Here is an 18,456-nt window from a genome sequence, read left to right as displayed (position 1 = left end):
CTTGCTGACTCTTAACAGGTGGCCCTGGAGGGCCATGGGCTGGGCCTAAACTTGGCCTGCAGCCGAACCCCTCTCAGGACTGTGCTTCTGGTCACCTACTTCACGAATCCACACTAATGAGACCAGAAAGCTTAGGAGCTTTGCTTAGTACATGGAAACAGATACAGAAAGGCAGCCAAAATGGGAAGGCAAAGAAACAGAAAGCATATGAGAGAACATAACAGAGATCCAGGAATAATGGAGTCAAGTAATCTAACAAATGCAGAATTCAAAACACTGGTTATAAAGATACTCAATGAACTTAGGGGAATTGTAGATTAACTCAATGAGAACTTTAATAAAGAGATTAAAAAACATAAAAATGGAAATGGAAATTATAAAAGGGACCCTGTCAGAAATGAAGACCACATTACCTGAGATGAAGAGTATATTAGAGGGAATAAACAGAGTGGGTAAAGAAGAAGATTGAACCATCAATATAAAGGATGGGAAAGCCAAGGACACTCGATCAGAGTGGCAAGAAAAAGAAGCTAAGAATATAATAATAATTTAAAGAGCCTATGAGACACTATTAAAGGTAAAAATATTTGTGTCATCGGGGTACCTGAAGGGAAATAAGATGTTGAAAAGCTATTTAAGAAATAAAGATAAAAAAACTTCCCTCACCTGGTGAAGAAAATAGACATATAACCCCCAGGGGATTCAGAGAGTTCCAAAAACCAAGAACCCAAAGAGACCCACAGCAAGACACATCATAATTAAAATGCCAAAGGTTAAATACAAAGAGAGACTCTTAAAAGCAGCAAGAGAAAAGCAATTGGTTACCTACAAGGGAGCACCCATAAGACTGGCAGCTGATTTCCCAAAAGAAACCATGCAGGACAGAAGGGCTTGGCACAAAATATTCGACATGATTAAGACCCAGGATCTACAACCAAGAGTACTTTAACCAGCAAAGTTATCATTTAGAGTCGAAGGACAGATTAAGAGCTTTTCAGACAAAAATCAGATAAGGAATTTATCAACACTAAGCCAGTATTACAGGAAATGTTGGAGGAACTTCTTTAAAGGAGACTAAACATGTATCAAAAACATGAATAAAGACTGGTAATAACTATATACCTAACAACAAGTACCTGAAATGGAAAAGAATTAAGTGCTCTAACCAAAAGATAATGTGGTTTAATGGATAAGAAAGCAAGACCCCCACATATGCTGCCTATGAGAGACTCATTTCAGAGGTAAAGACGCACAGAGACTAAAAGAAAGGGGTTGGAAAAAGATATTGCCTTGATGGGCCTCGAGGATATTATGCTGAATAAAACGGGTTAGATAAAGACAAATATTGCATGATTTCACATACACGTGGAATGTAAAGAATGAAATAACAACAACAAAAGCAGTAATAAACTCATAGATACAGAGAATATTTTGAAGACTACTAGATGGGAGGGGAATTGGGGGGACAAAAAAAGGCAAAGGGATTGAGAGGTACAAATGGATAGTTACAGAAGAGACATAGAGATGTAGAGTATAGCATGGGGAAGGTGGTTAATATTGTTGTAATAGATATGTAAGTGGGGAGAGGGAAATAGATTTAGCGTGGTAATCACTTTGCGAGTTCTCTGGATCTCTGATCACTAGGCTGTACAACGAAAACTGGTATATTATTGTATGCCGACTATAATTGAAAAAAAAACCTCATTAATCGTACGATGTAAATACGAGCAACTAACTGTCTTTTCCAATAAAGCTGGGAGCGGGGAGCAGAGTGGAAGGGAGGAAAGGAAAAGGGGAAAGAAGACAAGGAGAAAGGGAGAGAAGAGATTGAAAGAGACCCAGAGAGATAAAACTTGAGATGAGATAAAAAAAAAAAAAGGAAAAAGGGAAGAAGAGAGAGGTAAAGTGAGAGCAGAGAGAGAGAGAAACAGGACTGGGAGGTGAGAGAGAGAGAAAGAGACATAGGGAAGGAAGTGAGTTCGTGTGCACCAGTGTGTGTGCGCATGTGCAGGGGAGGACATGCGCGGGCGGAGAGCGGGTTTGAGGCTCCCCTCCTCTCCAGCCCGCTCTCCTCGCTCCTTCACTAACTGGGCACCAGCCTTGGCAGTCACACCGTGAGTGGACAGCATGCCGAGCCTTCTCCTAGTGCCAGTTTGCTCAGATAGAGAGACAGAGAAGCTACATAACTTTGATTACAGTGTATTGTTATAACTGCTCTATTTCATGATTCATTATTGTTGTCAATCTCTTACTGTGCCTGATTTCTAAATTAAACTTTATCATAGATGTGTAGGTATAGAGAAAAAAAACAGTATGTAAAGGGTCTGGTACTATGCGCAGTTTCAGGACATCTACTGGGGGTCTTGAATGGTATCCCTTGTGGATATGGGGGACCACTCTACCCACAAAGTCACATTCCCAATGTGGAATAACTGAAGTTAATGTATTAGGCTCAGAAGTGTTTTTACTTTAATTATTTTCTTTTCTTTTTAGAAATTTTCACCTTTCTTTGACTTACAGTCTAATAATATTGTAATTTAAATCTTTCTTGAATCAAAGGATCACAGTTATAATTGTTTCTTGTGCTGTGCTATCTGGGCTGAAAGCCGAAGTATTTAGCTGAACCTGTACTGGCCACAGAACATATCTGAAGTTTGCATTCCTCAATAAATTTGTGTCAATGGCATGGTTTCCAAAAAAAATAAATAAATAAGTATCTTTTCTTCTTTAGACTAGAAAATGGTTTCATAGCCTCTTAGAAATCTCAAACTACCCTTGCTGCAGAATAATGACTTGGCTCAAATACTGAAGTGGGCTTCTCTTAAGTGGTCTTGCTCTAAATAAAATAATCTTTGTTGTTTTTTATCAGCGGTCTTTGACTTTTTCAAGGTATAATTTGCCACTAAAAAGAAAAAACTAACACTGGTAAAAAGAAGAAGGAGGAGGAGGAGGAGGAGGAGGAGGAGGAGGAGGAGGAGGAGGAGAAGGAGAAGGAGAAGGAGAAGGAGAAGGAGAAGGAGAAGGAGAAGGAGAAGGAGAAGGAGAAGGAGAAGGAGAAGGAGAAGGAGAAGGAGGAGAAGAAGGAGAAGAAGGAGAAGGAGAAGAAGGAGAAGAAGAAAAACCTGTTCAGCCTCTACTCAGGTCCTTTAACTTAGCAGGGTAACCCTACCATTTTGGGAATTGGAGAAAGAGCCTTGCTAAAACGGAAAGGAAAGAGTCAGACATTTACTACATCTTTATTCATTCATTTTATTTACAAATGCTTATTTAAAACCTTACTTTGTGCCAGGCTCTGAGGTAGACATAATAGTGACTAAAATAGGCAGGCTCTGTGCTCACAGAACTTTTAGCCTGATCCCCCAGCTCCCTCACTTTCTTCTGCCCAGGTAATTTTGAACAAGTCACTTCATCTTTCAAAGCCTGGATTTGCCCGTTCGTAAAATGGGCAATACACTGAGGAGCCGTGAGGATTATAGGCAACATGAGCTGGCATACAGTGCCTGGCATACGGTGCCTGGTTACCCGGCCTATTTCAATCAGGGCACCCTACACAGAGGCCTCATATATTCAAATACTTGTTTATGAATTCCAAGAGTGGCAAATACCAAGGTCTTGGGAAGTCTGGCTGCTAGATCACAGAGAAAATAGTTCATTTCTGAAGAACAAATGAGGTGCTTTCAACTCATTGATTATGTTATCGTTATTTCATTCGCTACACAAATCGGACAGCTGTATTAATTTGTTACTTCTAGCAAATAGCTCTCCATTTCTTTAATGCGTGTCAGTAAATGATAACTTTAATTCCATAAGGTTGCCACTCACAAATTTACATTTCCTAGAGCAGGACTAATCTCAGTTACTATTTTTTGGCAGAACAACACAAGTTCATTAGAATCCTAATTAATGGCTTTGACAATAAATATTTACTATCTCAGATACTAGTTTCAGTTTCTTACCAATCTACACTATAAGGAAATACACAGTAATTTTTTTCTTCCAGAAGACAGAAACAAATTGAATACCTCTTTCAAAATATTATTTTAATCCATCCCCCCAAGCATAATATAATCATACATTTTTAACCATTAAATATTAAAGTTCTTTATAAAGATCGTACAAATACAGAGTCATTTTTGAAGTAGAAACAAATAAAAAGGAGACTTCCTCTAAGGTGAAAGTACCTTGGTTTCATATGGTTTGCAAGATAAACAGCAAGTCCCCACCAAAGTCATTTGGTAAATGCCCGTGAGCACCAGTATCAGGGGAGGTGATGGTTTTGCCCACAGAGGGACTCGAGTTTACACAGAGGAAGGAGGTTGAAAATTGGGGACCGAACGCAACCGCAACCGGCCTCCTAGTTTCATGGGTTAAAACAGCTTTAACTTAGGTGCACAGGGAGGCGTATTTCTGGATTAAAGCAGGATTCCAGGTGTCTAGCCAAGTCCTTTCAATCCAGGAGAGATGGACATGCCACCGTGTCTGTGGCCCGGCCCCCCACCCTGTAACGCACTGACAGGTAAAGCTCATTCTGCTGTACATACTCCAGTTTTTCCTGTTTCAAGTCTGTTCTTTGCTGGAAGAGGCCAGGGGTACAATTCCCTAACATGCTAAGTCAACTATTAGAGTAGTGACAAAAATCAAACTATTTCTCTATTTGGTTGACCATCTGTTCAACTGAATTAACCAGCAACTGGCAAGAGTCAACGGTCCTTATCCATAAGTCAAATATTGGCTGAATTGATTGCTCAATTCTTTGACAATTCAGCTAAGAGAATGATCCCATTCAGATAGTACCTGAGTCCCTTCATGTCCTCCCTTACTTTATTTTTGTTAATGACAGCAATGAAATCTGTGATTACTCACTGAGTATTTGTGTTCTGTGATAAGCCTCTCCTTTTTTCCACAAGCTTCTTCCTTATTTGTCCCGGGGAAATGAAATGCTTCTCAATTAGAAAAAAAAAAAAAAATTCAATTTTGGAGGGATGTTAAAAAATATCAAATCCAAATAATTCTCCAGTGTTTCGGTCTCCTTTAATTATCTTTGCAAGTCGTTCTTGCTGGTCATTTTCAGCGAAGGGGAGCAGATGCCTTCCTAAAAAGAGACCATCTACCTATAGGCAGCACTCACAGTACTGGCCTGGGAAAAGAGGGGTGGAAGAGGAAATGATGAGGAGAGAGGGGAGAAAGCCCTGCCGCTTACTGAGCACTTACCTGTGCCAGCAGACATAGTGTGTGATCTGGGCTGTTGGCCCTGGAGTTGAGCAATGTATCTGAGCAGAGTTAATATAGGAAGACGCTAGCAAAGTCTACAAGCCTAGCTTTTTTAATAATGATTTTTTTTTTCAACATCTGCACTTCTGCTGAGGAGGCGGGGGAAGGCCATGCTTGGCTGCATGCTAGGGCAGGGAAGTTAGTGCCCTCAACCTCTCTGCCGCCCCCAAAGGCCTCCTGTGTACCCGCCTGGAGGCGGCAGAGCTGTTCTTCCCGTAAAGGTTATAAAACGCCTTTGCTCACGTCTCTGAGGCTGAGCAGGGGTTTGAATCCAGGCCTGTTTACTTTTAGAGCCTGTGCCCTTACTCAGGCTTCAGCCTGTCTCCTCAGTTCCCTCCCAGCTTTCACTTGCTTTTCATTCTCCGTCATGCCCTTCTGCACCGCCCTTCTGCACCGCCCTCCGCCCTCCGCAGAAATGCGAGTGCCTGGAGGAGAGGAACTGGCAACTTCCTGTGCAAGTTCTCAAAAAGTATTCTTAGATTTTTTTTTTTTTTTTAGGCTGACCTGATTTTTTTTAAGATGATAAAGAGAGGACCTAGAAGTAGCAGTGTGCAAGCCAGTCCGGAAGAAAAGGAGAGAATGTGAGCCTTTATGGGGTGACTTTCTCACCAACCAACACAGCAGGCCTCGCTGGCCCTGAAGTTAAAACCGGGGCGGGCGGCTGCCTTGTGGAACCCCTCGTCTGCCCAACTCTGTGACATAGAGCAGACCAGCCTTCTTACCCAGGCCTCTGAGAGGCAGTGTTAGAGGTTAGGAGCGAGGGATCCAGGGCGAGTCTGAATCCCACCTTTGCCACTTGTTGGCAAATGGCCATAGATAAGTTATTTAACCTCTCCGTAACCCACCTCATAGGACTATTGTGACAATTAAGTGAGTTATACATTTTCAGCACTTAGAATAGTGCTTGGGGTCAAGTAATAGTATCATTAGCAGCGTTGGGGCCTAGGGCAGGCAGCCCCCCAGTCTCCCACAATGATATGTTGATTACTTTGAATTAAAGTTACTTGACAAGCAGCCGATGCCATTGTCAATCTCTCCCGTGCACAGTGCCCTCCTTGCTGCAGGGGGGCTACGAGTGACACCCTTATTGCCAGAGGGAGGACCCCAGAGCCAAGAAGCTTGCAGAAACAAACCTCGTCACTCTTTCACTAATTTGCTACCCAAGCCCAAACTTCTTTTAGATTCTTCAGTACTGAGCACCCAAACCTGAGTGCCTTTGTCTTGTCACTTTTTTTTACAAATTTATTGTTTGTCTAAAAAGTATAAAAAAGCTGGCCGCTTCATCGTTTTGGGGAGCATTGTCATTTATGATCTCCCATGCGCATGTATTAAACAACTTTCTCTACTGTTAATCTGGTCTTGTGCCAATTTTATTATTAGTCCAGCTGTAAGGACCCAAGAAGAGTAGAAGGGAATTTTCCCCTTCTCCAACGGCGGCGGCAGCAGCCAGGAATCTGTGCTCTGTGAGAACCGAAGCCCTCTTTCTGAAATCTCAGACTTAGTTGCATTTTGCAAGGGATGAAGAGCCGTCCTCTCTTCAGGCCTTCCCCCAGGCTCCACTCAGTGAGTTCAGGAGTCTGGGCATCCTCTTTGCACCAGGACTATCTGTCAGCATAGATTCCAGGTTAGTTCTGTGAGCCAGAAAGCAGAAACAAGAGCTGCATAAGATGATACCTACTACACTGGATCATTTTAAATATGGGATCAATGTATTGCCCAAGGCCGTTAGTATGACAAGAAAGCAGGAAGAATTTAATTTCTCACACAATTACATGCACAAAGTCTACAAGATGCAACAGAAGAAACTGAGATTCACTGCCAATGCCCCCTTCAAAGTAAAAGCAATTGGTTAATGTAAGTAATATTAGCAGCCCAGAATAGCAGTGATTTCCCAATCTTTGTGTTTATATGCTTTTTTGCACATGCCACAGGTCAAGTTATTCTCCCACCCTGTATCTCATTTTACAGATGAGAAACTGTCTCAGAAAAGTTAAACAACTCATTCAAATTCTGACTCATAAAGCAGAGCCCCTGGGTTTTGTTTAGGGTTATAGGGTACTCATGATAACTACCTCATTATTACACCCACACAGTGCTTTCTGTCTGCCTGTGGGTTTTCCCATCTCCATTTGCTTACTGCAGCAATCTGGACCCTCCATAATTAAGCGGGGTGCAGATCCAGTACAAGGGGTTGAGAATAATAAAGTGGTTTCAGCCTCCAGCTCTGAAGAGCCGTGTTTTCCCTGAGCTTTGTGGAGAGGTGTATGGCTTGAATCAAAACAATATTGAGAAAGAGACCTGGGCTTTCTTATCTCACTCAAAGGACCCAGAGGCTTTCTTATACTCAACTGGTTGGTTGCACACAGTGCCTTAGGCCACCTGGTTCTGAATCTTCTTTTCCATTCACTGCAGCCTAGATAAATATCTCTTCCGTGGCCTGATTTTACTGTTTACAACTGTAAGAGAGAGCACTCCTGTCCTCGCTTACACCAGCTTGGGCCTCTGACCTCAGAATCTGAGAATTTCAAATATCTTGCTCCCTTGATTTTCTCTTGCTAGTATCATGGGAACCAAAACAATACTAAGAAGCTTACCTCTCAACTCACTAAGAAGCTGAAAGGAGAGGAATACATAATAGATATGATGGGGACCATTTCTCAAAAGGTAAATAGCGATTGACCCAGAGAGAAGGGTTCTCCCGGGCCTTTGATTCTCTGGGTCCTGTCTGAGAGTTCACAAACCCTCTGGAAAGTGCTGACCTTCCTTTTAGATCTTCTTCCTTTCTTTCCATAACTCCCCGAGCTACTACAGTACTTTCAGGGAGGGCATAGAGCAGGCGAGTCTTCCTTTCTTTATTCTTGGTCCTTCCTCCCCTTTGTATTCCTCTCCCCATTTCTTCCATTTTCTACTGACAAAACCTAACATTCTTCTTGATTAAGTGAAGATACAGGTGGGAGAAGAAGGTAGGGGGAGGGGACAGGGAGTTAAAGTGATCACAAATTCTTATTCCGAATTATTTTGTTTCCCATTTCAGGCCTTGGGAAAAAAACATGATACTTCTCCACTCGAATAAAAAGAACTTCCAAAAACATGAGCGAGGCATGAATATCATCTATTACCAGTCCACGTCCTATGCGTAAACTGGAATTTTCTGAAGTTTGGATGTTCCATCACTGGATGCTATGCTCCTAAGGGAAGCCAAGGCATGGTGAACTTGTCTTGGGAAAACCAATCGACAATAGTAGAATTTGTGCTTAGAGGATTTTCTTCCACGCGACAGCTAAATATTTTCCTCTTTTTGATGTTTTTACTTTTCTACATCTTAACTCTTTCTGGAAACATCCTCATTGTCCTGCTTGTTTTGTTCAACCATCACCTCCACACCCCCATGTACTTCTTCCTGGTGAATTTGTCCTTTCTGGAGATCTGGTATACCTCCAACATTGTCCCCAAGATGTTGCTGATTATCATAGCTGAACAGAAGACTATCTCTGTGGCTGGCTGCCTGGCACAATTCTACTTCTTTGGATCCTTGGCTGCAACAGAGTGTCTTTTGCTTGCTGTGATGTCCTATGACCGCTACCTGGCCATCTGTCAACCTCTCCGCTATCCCATGCTTATGACTGGCCACCTCTGCATTGGACTGGCAACCAGCTCTTGGCTCTGCTGCTTCCTCCTGACAGCAATCACTATGGCCCTACTGTCTAGATTAACCTTCTGTGGACCCAATGAAATCGACCACTTCTTTTGCGACTTTACTCCTCTGGTTCGTCTCTCCTGCATGGACACCTCACTGACTGAGACCATCAGTTATGCCACCTCTTCTGCGGTGACTCTCATCCCATTTATCCTCATTACAGCTTCTTATTCCTGCATCCTTGCTGCTATCCTAAGAATTCCATCTGGCACCGGCCGGCAGAAGGCTTTCTCCACCTGCTCCTCCCACCTCACCATGGTCACAGTGTTTTATGGGACACTGATTGCCACATACCTTGTGCCCTCGGCCAACTCATCCCGACTCTTGCGCAAAGGGTCCTCTCTGCTCTACACCATCCTGACACCCATGTTCAACCCCATCATCTACAGCCTGAGAAACAGAGACATCCATGAAGCCCTGAAGAAATGCTTCAGCCAGAAACCAGGTTTCCTCAGATGAAGCAAAAAAGGAAGAGAGCCATATTTGTCCAAGGGCTGATGAACCGGACTGAGTCATTTAGAGTCTACGTAAAAGGCAACTACTTAAACCAGGAGCTTCCAAAGCCAGATGACCAGATGCCTCTGAGTATAGCTGTGGACACTGCTGAGTTCTGACAGCCTCTGCCGAATTAGTGTCCCAGGAACGGTCTAAGCATGTCAAATCCCGCTCTATCATCTATAGTAGGCCTGGATCCTTGTATGCAAAAGCTCACATCCCAAGTGAACTGGTAAGGTTAGTCACTCATTTATTTAGGCATTTATTGAGGGTCTACTGTGTCCAAGGCATTGTACTACATCTAAGTGATAAATAAACAAAAGCGGGCAGCCTTTTGGATGCTATGCTTCTAAGGGAAGCCAAGGCATGGTTAAACTCACATTCAATAAGCAGAAGACAAACATTAATCAAATAACTAATGTAAAACTACATCTAAATATAAAATTACACTCGTGATTCAAAATTTAAAATAATAAGCTGATCAGTAGATACCTATTAGAATGACCAAAATCCAAAACACGAACAACATCGAATGCTGGTGAGGATGTGGAATGGCAGGAACTTTCATTCATTGCTGTTGGAAATGTAAAATGGTAAAGAGACAGTTTGGAAGTCTTTTAAAACTAAACATACTTTTACCATATGAATCAGCAACTACACTCTTTGGTTTGTACCTAAATGTGTCTACACGAAAACTATATGTGGATATTTATAACCACTTAATTCATAATGGCCCAAACTTGGAGGCAACCAAGATGCCATTCAGTAGATGATTAGAAAAATAAACTGGTACACCCAGACCATGAAATATTATTCAGCACTAAAAAGAAATGAGCTATCAAACCTTGAAAAGACATGGAGGAAACTTAAATGCATATTACTAAGTGAAAGAAGCCAAACTGAAAAGGCTACTATATGATTCCTACTATACAGCATACTGGAAAAGGCAAAACTGTGGAGACATTAAAAATTTCTACAGACATTAAAAAGATCTGTGTTGCCAAAGGCTAGGTGTGGAGAGGGATGAACGGGGAGAGTGTTGAGGATTTTTAGGGCAGTGGAGCTATTCTGTATGGTACTGCGATAGCAGATATATGTCATTATGCATTTGTCAAAATGCATAGAATGAACAACATCAAAACTGAACCCTAATGCAAATTATGGATTTTGGGTGGCCACGAAGAGTTAATGTAATGTGGGTTCACTGATCGTAATAAAGGTACAACTATGGTGGGAAAGTCGTTAGTGGGGGAGGCCATGTAGTCATGGGCAGGGGTTCTATGGAAAATCTCTGTACTTTCCATTCGATTCAATTTTGCTGAGAAGCTAAAACTACTCTAAAAATAAACTTATTTAAAAAAAATAATAGTAATAATAATTATAAGATTTTAATTATACATCAGGAATCTGGAGCTTCACTTCCTTTCGCTGGAGTAGATTTGGCCTAGGCAAAGCATTTTCTAATCCTTTGCACTCTAGGACTTGGAAGTGGGAAATGAAGATTTGGGGAAATAGGACGAGGCAAAGGACCCATGCCCGTATCTGCAGTGCTCCATTTCCCCCGCTGCTACGGTGGCAGTCTCAGTTGGAAGTTGGGCTTCGTATTTATTAAGTGCCACCGCCTGCCAGGCCCTCTGCCAGGATTTTGTCTGTACTCACTCCCCTCCCTGCTGGCACATGCTCTCTGTAGTTAGAACATAGGGTGTGGTGGGCATGTGTTTGTTCTTTGGAAATCTAAAGAGCTGAGTAGAGAAGTTGAGGTCAGCATTGTACCCTCGGATGTTGCCTGCCTCCTTGTCTGGCTCCTACAAATCATGCTCCCCCAGCACTGAGGAGAGGATTATCTCATGCCTTAACTTTTCTCTTGAAGCTTTCTTCTCTCTCTCTCTCTCTCTCATTTTTTTTTTTTTTGAGTGAAGCAAAGAGATTATGTTCATCATTCATGGGGTTTATGCAAAACTGCTTGGAAAACAACACATATGAGACTGTGCTTGGTATCTGAACACATTCTCGGACATTGCCTTATGAAGTGAGAATTGCTGTCTTCTTGCTCCTCTTGTAAACTAGAAAAATATTGTGAGATCATCTAATGGTACCCTGGTGAAAGTCAAAGTCAGCTTTCGGTATCCACTGGTGCTTCACCTGTGGCAAGTGTTCATGTCAGGTTAGCTCTGGGGAAAGCTGGACGGCTGGATAGAAGAGCAGGCTTTGTGTCATGGGCAAGTTTTTAATTCAGGCTCTACCACTTTCTAGTAGTGTGCTTTGGGCAAGTTCCCTCAACTCACCATCTTCATTTCTCTCATCTGTAAAGGAGGTAATGCCATGCCCATCTCTCATTGCCACTACATGAAAACATGTCCAGTGCACTGTCTGGCCTATAGGAAGAGCTCAGGAAATGGCAGCTCTTGGAACTCTTCTTCTAAGTTCCACCTTCTGCACCAAATCCTAGCCAAACCATTATGTACTAGGAATTCATTTTTTATATTATAAAGTAATAAATATTCAGAATTTTTAAGACCCAGAGAAAATGTATGAATTAGCTAGTCTATCTTCTTTCACAGATAAGGAAGTGATCTGCTGGGGGATTAAGTGGACTTTCCCTGGGTAATTACAGAATGAAGACTAGAATCTAAAATTTCCGTTTCTAAGGTTAGACCTTTCCTCACCCATATCCACACTACCTACCAGCTCAGTGGCTTTTCTCCTTGACCAGGGACATATAAGAAACTACCTTCGTATATGCCAGAATCGTCTGTAGAATCACTGTTTTGCTATATTTGGCCAGGAGGAAGTGTTAGTGTATCAAGGCATATGCCCGAGCATTGCGTTGCTGTCTTCTGCCAACCTCAAGCCCCACGCTGCACCTCCTACAGGCTCACAACCTCCAATCCGGCAATAGCCTCAGGATATTTGTGGCCAGCACAATTGTTATCTCTGGGGAAAACATTTCCCCACTATTTCTTCTGCAGGAAGCCACAACTCCCAGCCCAACAAAAGGGGAGAGGAGCTTTTGGGTATAGAACTTGCTTCCTATTTCCACTGATACACGGTAATAAAACACAAAGTCCGGGGAGTCCTTTTCCAAGTTAGTGAGGTCTGTAGGACTGGAAAAACCACAGCCCTGGTCCCGCAACTAAAAATAAACCCCAATGCTGGCAAAGAACCCAGAATTCTGGTCACCTGGACCAGTGGGTTCCTATTATCAGAGTTGGGCCTAAGAAGCCACAGAAGCGAGGGAGAGGATGAGTGGCCTCTGAGCACCACCCCTGTGCTCTCAGAACAGTTTTGTTTTTATATATTTTGTTTATTGCTGTTCTATTTAAAACTTTATTTGAATAAAGACTTTGCTACTATATATGTATACACAGACATACACACATACTTCTTCTTCTTCTTTTCTTCTTCTTCTTCTTCTTCTTCTTCTTCTTCTTCTTCTTCTTCTTCTTCTTCTTCTTCTTCTTCTTCTTCTACTAGGACTTTCATTATGGCTTTCCTTATTTTCTCTGCTGGAAAAATATACAAAAATACAGAGGTCATGTTTGGGTTCATTTATGTCCTATAAGGTCAGAAACAGTTTGTATGCCCTGACAAAAAGGAGAAAAAAAGAGAGTATTTACAGAAGGCCACATCCTCTTGGTTGACCAGCCTCTGTAGATGGTCTGTAGATGATAGGTCACAGTTACCTGCACTGCATTTTTTAAGCCTCTGAGTCTCTGTAACTGACTGCTCTTCTACAACACTTGTCAATTACTTTCCTGGGCTTATGAAGGATTTCTGTCTTAGTGGGGGCACTAGATACCCTTGGTTAGCATGGTCACACCCTGACATATTTGTTCTTTGAGGCTCAGGAGAAGGTTGGCCTGCAAAAGGAGCCTCTTGTCATCCAGACTTAGATCCCTTCTGAGGAGAAGAGATAGGAAGGAAGGCTACATATGACCTATGAGTTCATGATTCTTGTCCCAGGGCTATGCAGTCCTTTGCTGATGGATAGGAAAAGATAGTCCAAGCTGGATGGAGGATGAGGGGGTCAGGGGAGAAGATCGTAGACACTTCTGTCATCACAGAGTAGCCATATTTAGAGGGATCTGTCACCCTGCTCTCTCTGAGCACAGGCAGAAAGACAAGAAAGCCCATCTAGCCTCGTCCACAGTGTCATACAATCTTAGAGGTTTCTCATTGATCCACACCCATATGAGCACAAAGAAGACATGAATTTAATAAGAGAGAGTCACAACTTTCATGTGGAAATTAAGAATCTGTAGCACAGTGAGACTACTCCTTGGGTGACCTCATGGGGTCTGACCTATTCCTAACCACGGAGCTAAGTGTTGTGATATCCTCTTAGTTCTTATCTAAGTGACAGGCTTGAGACAAGTCTCTTAATCTCTTTGGTCTTAGGCTCCAAATCTGAAAAATCTTGAAAATTGTTTTCTAAGGAATATACTGAGGATAATACCAACATTATGTCATATTTTAAGTCTTATAAAGCTTTTTCAGATAGTTTCTCATTTGATCCTCATTTGGCTATAAAGTAGAAATTATCCCCACAGCACAGAAAAAGAAATCAAGACTTCGAGATGTCCAATGACTTCCTTGAGGTATCTCTGTGAATGCCTTTTGGTTTCCAGCTCTCTGTTATGTCCAATACATTATACTCTTAACTCTAAGATTCCATATTTCAATTTTTCTCTTCTGGGTGAGTATATGCTACAGATCAAATGTTTGCATCCAAATCCATATGTCGAAACCTAATCCCCAATGTGATGGTCTTAGTAGACAGAGGTCTCCAGGAGATAATGAGGTCATGAGAATAGAGCCCTCATGAATGAGATTGCTGCCCTCAGGAGAGGCCTTGGAGAGCTCCTTCACCCCTTTCGCCATGTGAGGATGCAGCAAGAAGACAGACGTCTGCAAACCAGGTTGCAGACTCCTGCCAGACACTGGACCTGCTGGTGCCTTGATCTTGGACTGCCAGCCTCCAGACTGTGAGAAATAAATTTCTGTTGTTTATTAACTACCCAGTCTATGATATTTTTGTTACACAGCCCAAGTGGACTATGACAGTATGTTTTTTTTTTTTTTTATTATAGTTACCTTAACCAATCACAATACTGCCTTGCCTTTGGTGCATGTCCAGTGTGATGTGGATTGGCAGACCTGCATCCATGGCGCCCCCACTGGTACTATGGTCCTAGATACCATACTGCCAAATGGTTCGGCATTTGTTTACGTAATGTCTGCGATATGTTGCAGCTACTTAATTTAGGCCCTAAGAATGACATTGGCCCTAGACAATGTAGATATGCAATTTCCGAAACCCTGATTTTTTAATTTATATCTCAATATGAATGACTTTTTGAAATTTCAGATATAACCAAATGATATGAAGATAGAACTTATAATAACAACATGAAGAACTTTCTTTTAAAAAATATTCTATTGTACTCTCTTCAAAACTCTAACTTTAGAGTCCAGAAGCAAAACCAATTGGTACTAATTAACTTCCATCTCTCACATGAAGCTTCCAACCTCGTAATTCTCGCAAGCACCTACACCTCCACAACTCTAATATTCTTGCATGCTCAAGTAACTTGCTGGAAAAAGCTTGGGAATTCCATCTGCATTCCTCTCATATTTCAATAGTGACTATTTTCAACATAAGACAAAGAGACTCACTCATCTAGAATGCTTTAAGAGAAGGCCTAAATGAGGACCCAATGATCTTTCTGTATCTGGATGAGGCTTTATCCATACAAGATGCATTTTGGCAGGCACTACTGCATGATGATGGAGCACCTATAATTTGTATTCCTACTCCTCTTCCGTCCAACTACATGTCTCCTAACTTTCAGGTTCCATTATCACATGCAATACTTGATCAACACACCATGTACTGAGACCAAACCACAGGTCTGGGCTTCTGCTAGACCCCTTCTGTAAGTTAGTTGTTTTCAAAGTTTTTGAGAATTCTTCTGGCTTATTCAACAACATTGGCTGCCTTGATATTGTCTTACTCTTCATTTTATTTTTCTTGTATATCCAAATCTAGTGGTCAGAAACAGCATTAGTTCTTGATGAAATCTTGTAGATTTGGGTGTAAGTGGATATAAATTTTCCATCTTTTCCTGACTCCCAGGCCACAGCCACTTGTGGTTGTCAAGCATTTGAATCCACCCTTCCCAATGAGATGATGGAGAAGAAAACACTAAAGAAAAAGTTTTCTCCACTAAGGGTTATCCATTTTTGCCACAAGCAACTATTGTCTTGAGATATTCTTCCTGATATTCCTGAAATCCCCTCTGTAATAACCACTCTCCTTCCACAGAGGTTCGCTCTACTTATCTCGCTCTCTGACTTTCTTCTCCCTTCCCAAATCTCTAGTTCCCCCAAGTTTCAGGCCTCACATTACCTGAGGCTATTCAAATATTTACAGAGCAACTCTTATTGCCAAACACAGTCATTCGACATACACAGAAAAATAGAGAACCTACCTACAGAGCTTTGAGTCTAGTAGAGAAAACAGACAATTATGAGAACAATGAAAGATAAGGCAATGCTGATTGGCAATGGGAGCATGTGACAGGGTGCCTGGTCCAATTGCGAAGGGTTCTTGAAAGAGCTGAGATGGAGAATATGTGCGAGAACATTCCAGAGACAGAGAGGAAAGGGGAGAGAGAGAGAGAGAAAGAGAGAGAGAGAGAGAGAGAGAGAGAGAGAGAGAGAGAGAGAGAGAACTAGACTGATTTGTTCACACAAATTACAAGAATTCATTATCCAGTATGGTAAGACAAAAGGAGTGGAGATGGAGAAGGACTGACCAGCTGTCAGAAGTTAGCAGAAGCTGCTTAAAACCTATTGGAAGCCATTGAATAGTTTTAAACTGGAAAGTGACATGATTAAATTTGCATTTTTAGAAGGCTCGCCTCTGTAGGACTGAGTAAGAAGACATCCAAGTTGATCTAGAAGGAGGATGATCAACTTAATCCAGGCGAGATACAAGGATTGGTATAATAGCTCTGGAGTTGGAGAGAAGTGACCTTATTAAGAAATATTTAGGCAGCAATATAATTTAAAAGACTTGGTTGATAATGAATTAACTTTCTAGGCACAAGATGGAGCCATGCCTACCTGAGTACCATGTCAACAAACCAAAACTTAGGTGACTTTCGTGTCTCTGTAGATGCTCTTCCTGACCAGAAATGCAGTATGTCCAGTCAGCCAATATCCAAGCTTGAAGACAACTCTGGGCCTTCTCACCCCAAATGAAGTTGACTATGTGGCCCCAGCTAATCAGACATTTTCTAATTTTCTCTTCCTTTTTTTTTATTCTTTAGCCTATAAAATCTTCCTTCCTACTTTCTGCCTATTTTTCAGTACTCCAAATGAAGATTGTCTGCTTCATGAAGGGTTAAATAAAGTTTGTTTGTATCACCTAAACTGTCTTCTTTAATCATTTTTAAAGAATAATACATGGTGCTCTAAGAGAGAGAGAGTAGCCTAAGAAGACACCTGGTTTCTGACCTGGGCAACTGGGGGGCTAGTCAGGCCTTTCCCTGAGACAGTAATGGGGGCATGGAGAGCAGGTTTGAGTGGGAGTGTGCTGAGTTTACTAAGCCGAATTTTGGACAATAGACTTCAAGTGCCTGTGTGAAGTGGGAATGAGAGGTCGGGTGGCACATATAAATTTGTGAGTATTTGGCAGAGAGAAATAGTAATTAAAGCCATCAGGATGAATGAGATGACAGAAAAGTGAGTTAAGCAAGAAGTCTTTCCTCATCGACTCCACTTCAGGAGTCTGTCAGTGTGACCGCAGCCCCAAGTGAGAAACAGTAATTCTTCAGACCGACACCAGTGGAGATGAGGAGAGTTTATAACAGCATTTCCTAAGGTGCAGTTACACTGAAAAACTATTCCCTGGGAAAAACAAGCACATACGTGCACACACGTGCGCGCGCTCACACACACACACACACACACACACACACACACACACTGTTCTATGATCAAATAAGTTTGAGAAAATCTGCATATTTAAAGACTATTAAGAGAATATCAAGGACTGACAAGTTTTGCAGTAAAGGACATTTTCATTGTTGTTTAACTCGGCTTTCCTATAAACCAGCACTGGTCAGAGGTTATTCCAGAATCTGAGCATCTCTGGGTGAAAGAAAAGACAGAACAGTAGCTCTCCCAGACACACACTTCTAAGTCAAATGCCACGGACTGTCCATCTCTTCATCTATCAGATGAAACCACTATGACTCAGTGACTGGTTCTAAGCTCATGGCTGGCTAGGAATCCATTATGGTTATTATCTAGTCCCTTGATCCTGTCAATCTAAGAAAATCCCAGTGGACACAACAGAGTGAAAACTGAACACATATTTTTCAAAATCTCTTGGCCATAGTGTTTCTAAAACAGCAATCTCCGTGACCTTGACTTTGAGTCCCAGCTCTGCCATTTCTTAGTTGTGTAATCTTGGACAAATTATCTAACTTTTTTGAGCCTCTCTTTTTTTCATTGATAAATGGGGATATAACAGTAACTATCAAGTAGGGTTATAATTAGATGTTACAGTTGACCTAAAAATAAAGGGCCAAAGTAAAAGGCAACAAGTGTTTATTTGAGATCCTAAAGAATAGCTATTTGGGAATCACTGATTCAGGCAGAAACCCAAATAGTGTTCTGATTAGAGGTGAAAGCAAGGGGTATTTATGAGAAAAGGAGGAGAAACAATTACATACATAGAAGGAAGAAATTTCCATGGGTGTTAATAAAGTAAGAAAGGAATTCTATAGGTGCAGACAAGCTAACAGAGTGATGCTACTTCTAAAGAATGCCTTTAATTATCAGTTTGTTAATTATAATGTCTGCTTTTCTGTTATCTTTGTAAATGGTCGGTTGGGATACAATGCTGCTTTATGCTCAGTCCACAGGTTATTTTGCCCAGTTTTGACATTCGAAAGGTTTGAGCTGTGAGACACACAAGGCAT

The 18,456-nt window shown here is 41.7% G+C and overlaps 1 protein-coding gene across 1 annotated transcript; it reads left to right on the top strand.

Moving 5' to 3' along the window:
* Window positions 1–8,476: 8,476 nt before the first annotated feature.
* LOC107516109 (olfactory receptor 11A1-like) lies at window positions 8,477–9,441 on the top strand. The gene has a single exon (XM_016155547.2). The coding sequence runs from the start codon at window positions 8,477–8,479 to the stop codon at window positions 9,425–9,427; it is 951 nt and encodes a 316-aa protein (XP_016011033.2). The 3' UTR covers window positions 9,428–9,441.
* The last annotated feature ends 9,015 nt before the right edge of the window (window positions 9,442–18,456 follow it).

This window comes from Rousettus aegyptiacus, unplaced genomic scaffold (assembly GCF_014176215.1).
Source record: "Rousettus aegyptiacus isolate mRouAeg1 unplaced genomic scaffold, mRouAeg1.p scaffold_m13_p_17, whole genome shotgun sequence".
Taxonomy (NCBI): Eukaryota; Metazoa; Chordata; class Mammalia; order Chiroptera; family Pteropodidae; genus Rousettus; species Rousettus aegyptiacus.
The sequence above is the reverse complement of the archived record's forward strand: the minus strand, read 5'-3'. Positions and strand labels throughout refer to the sequence as shown.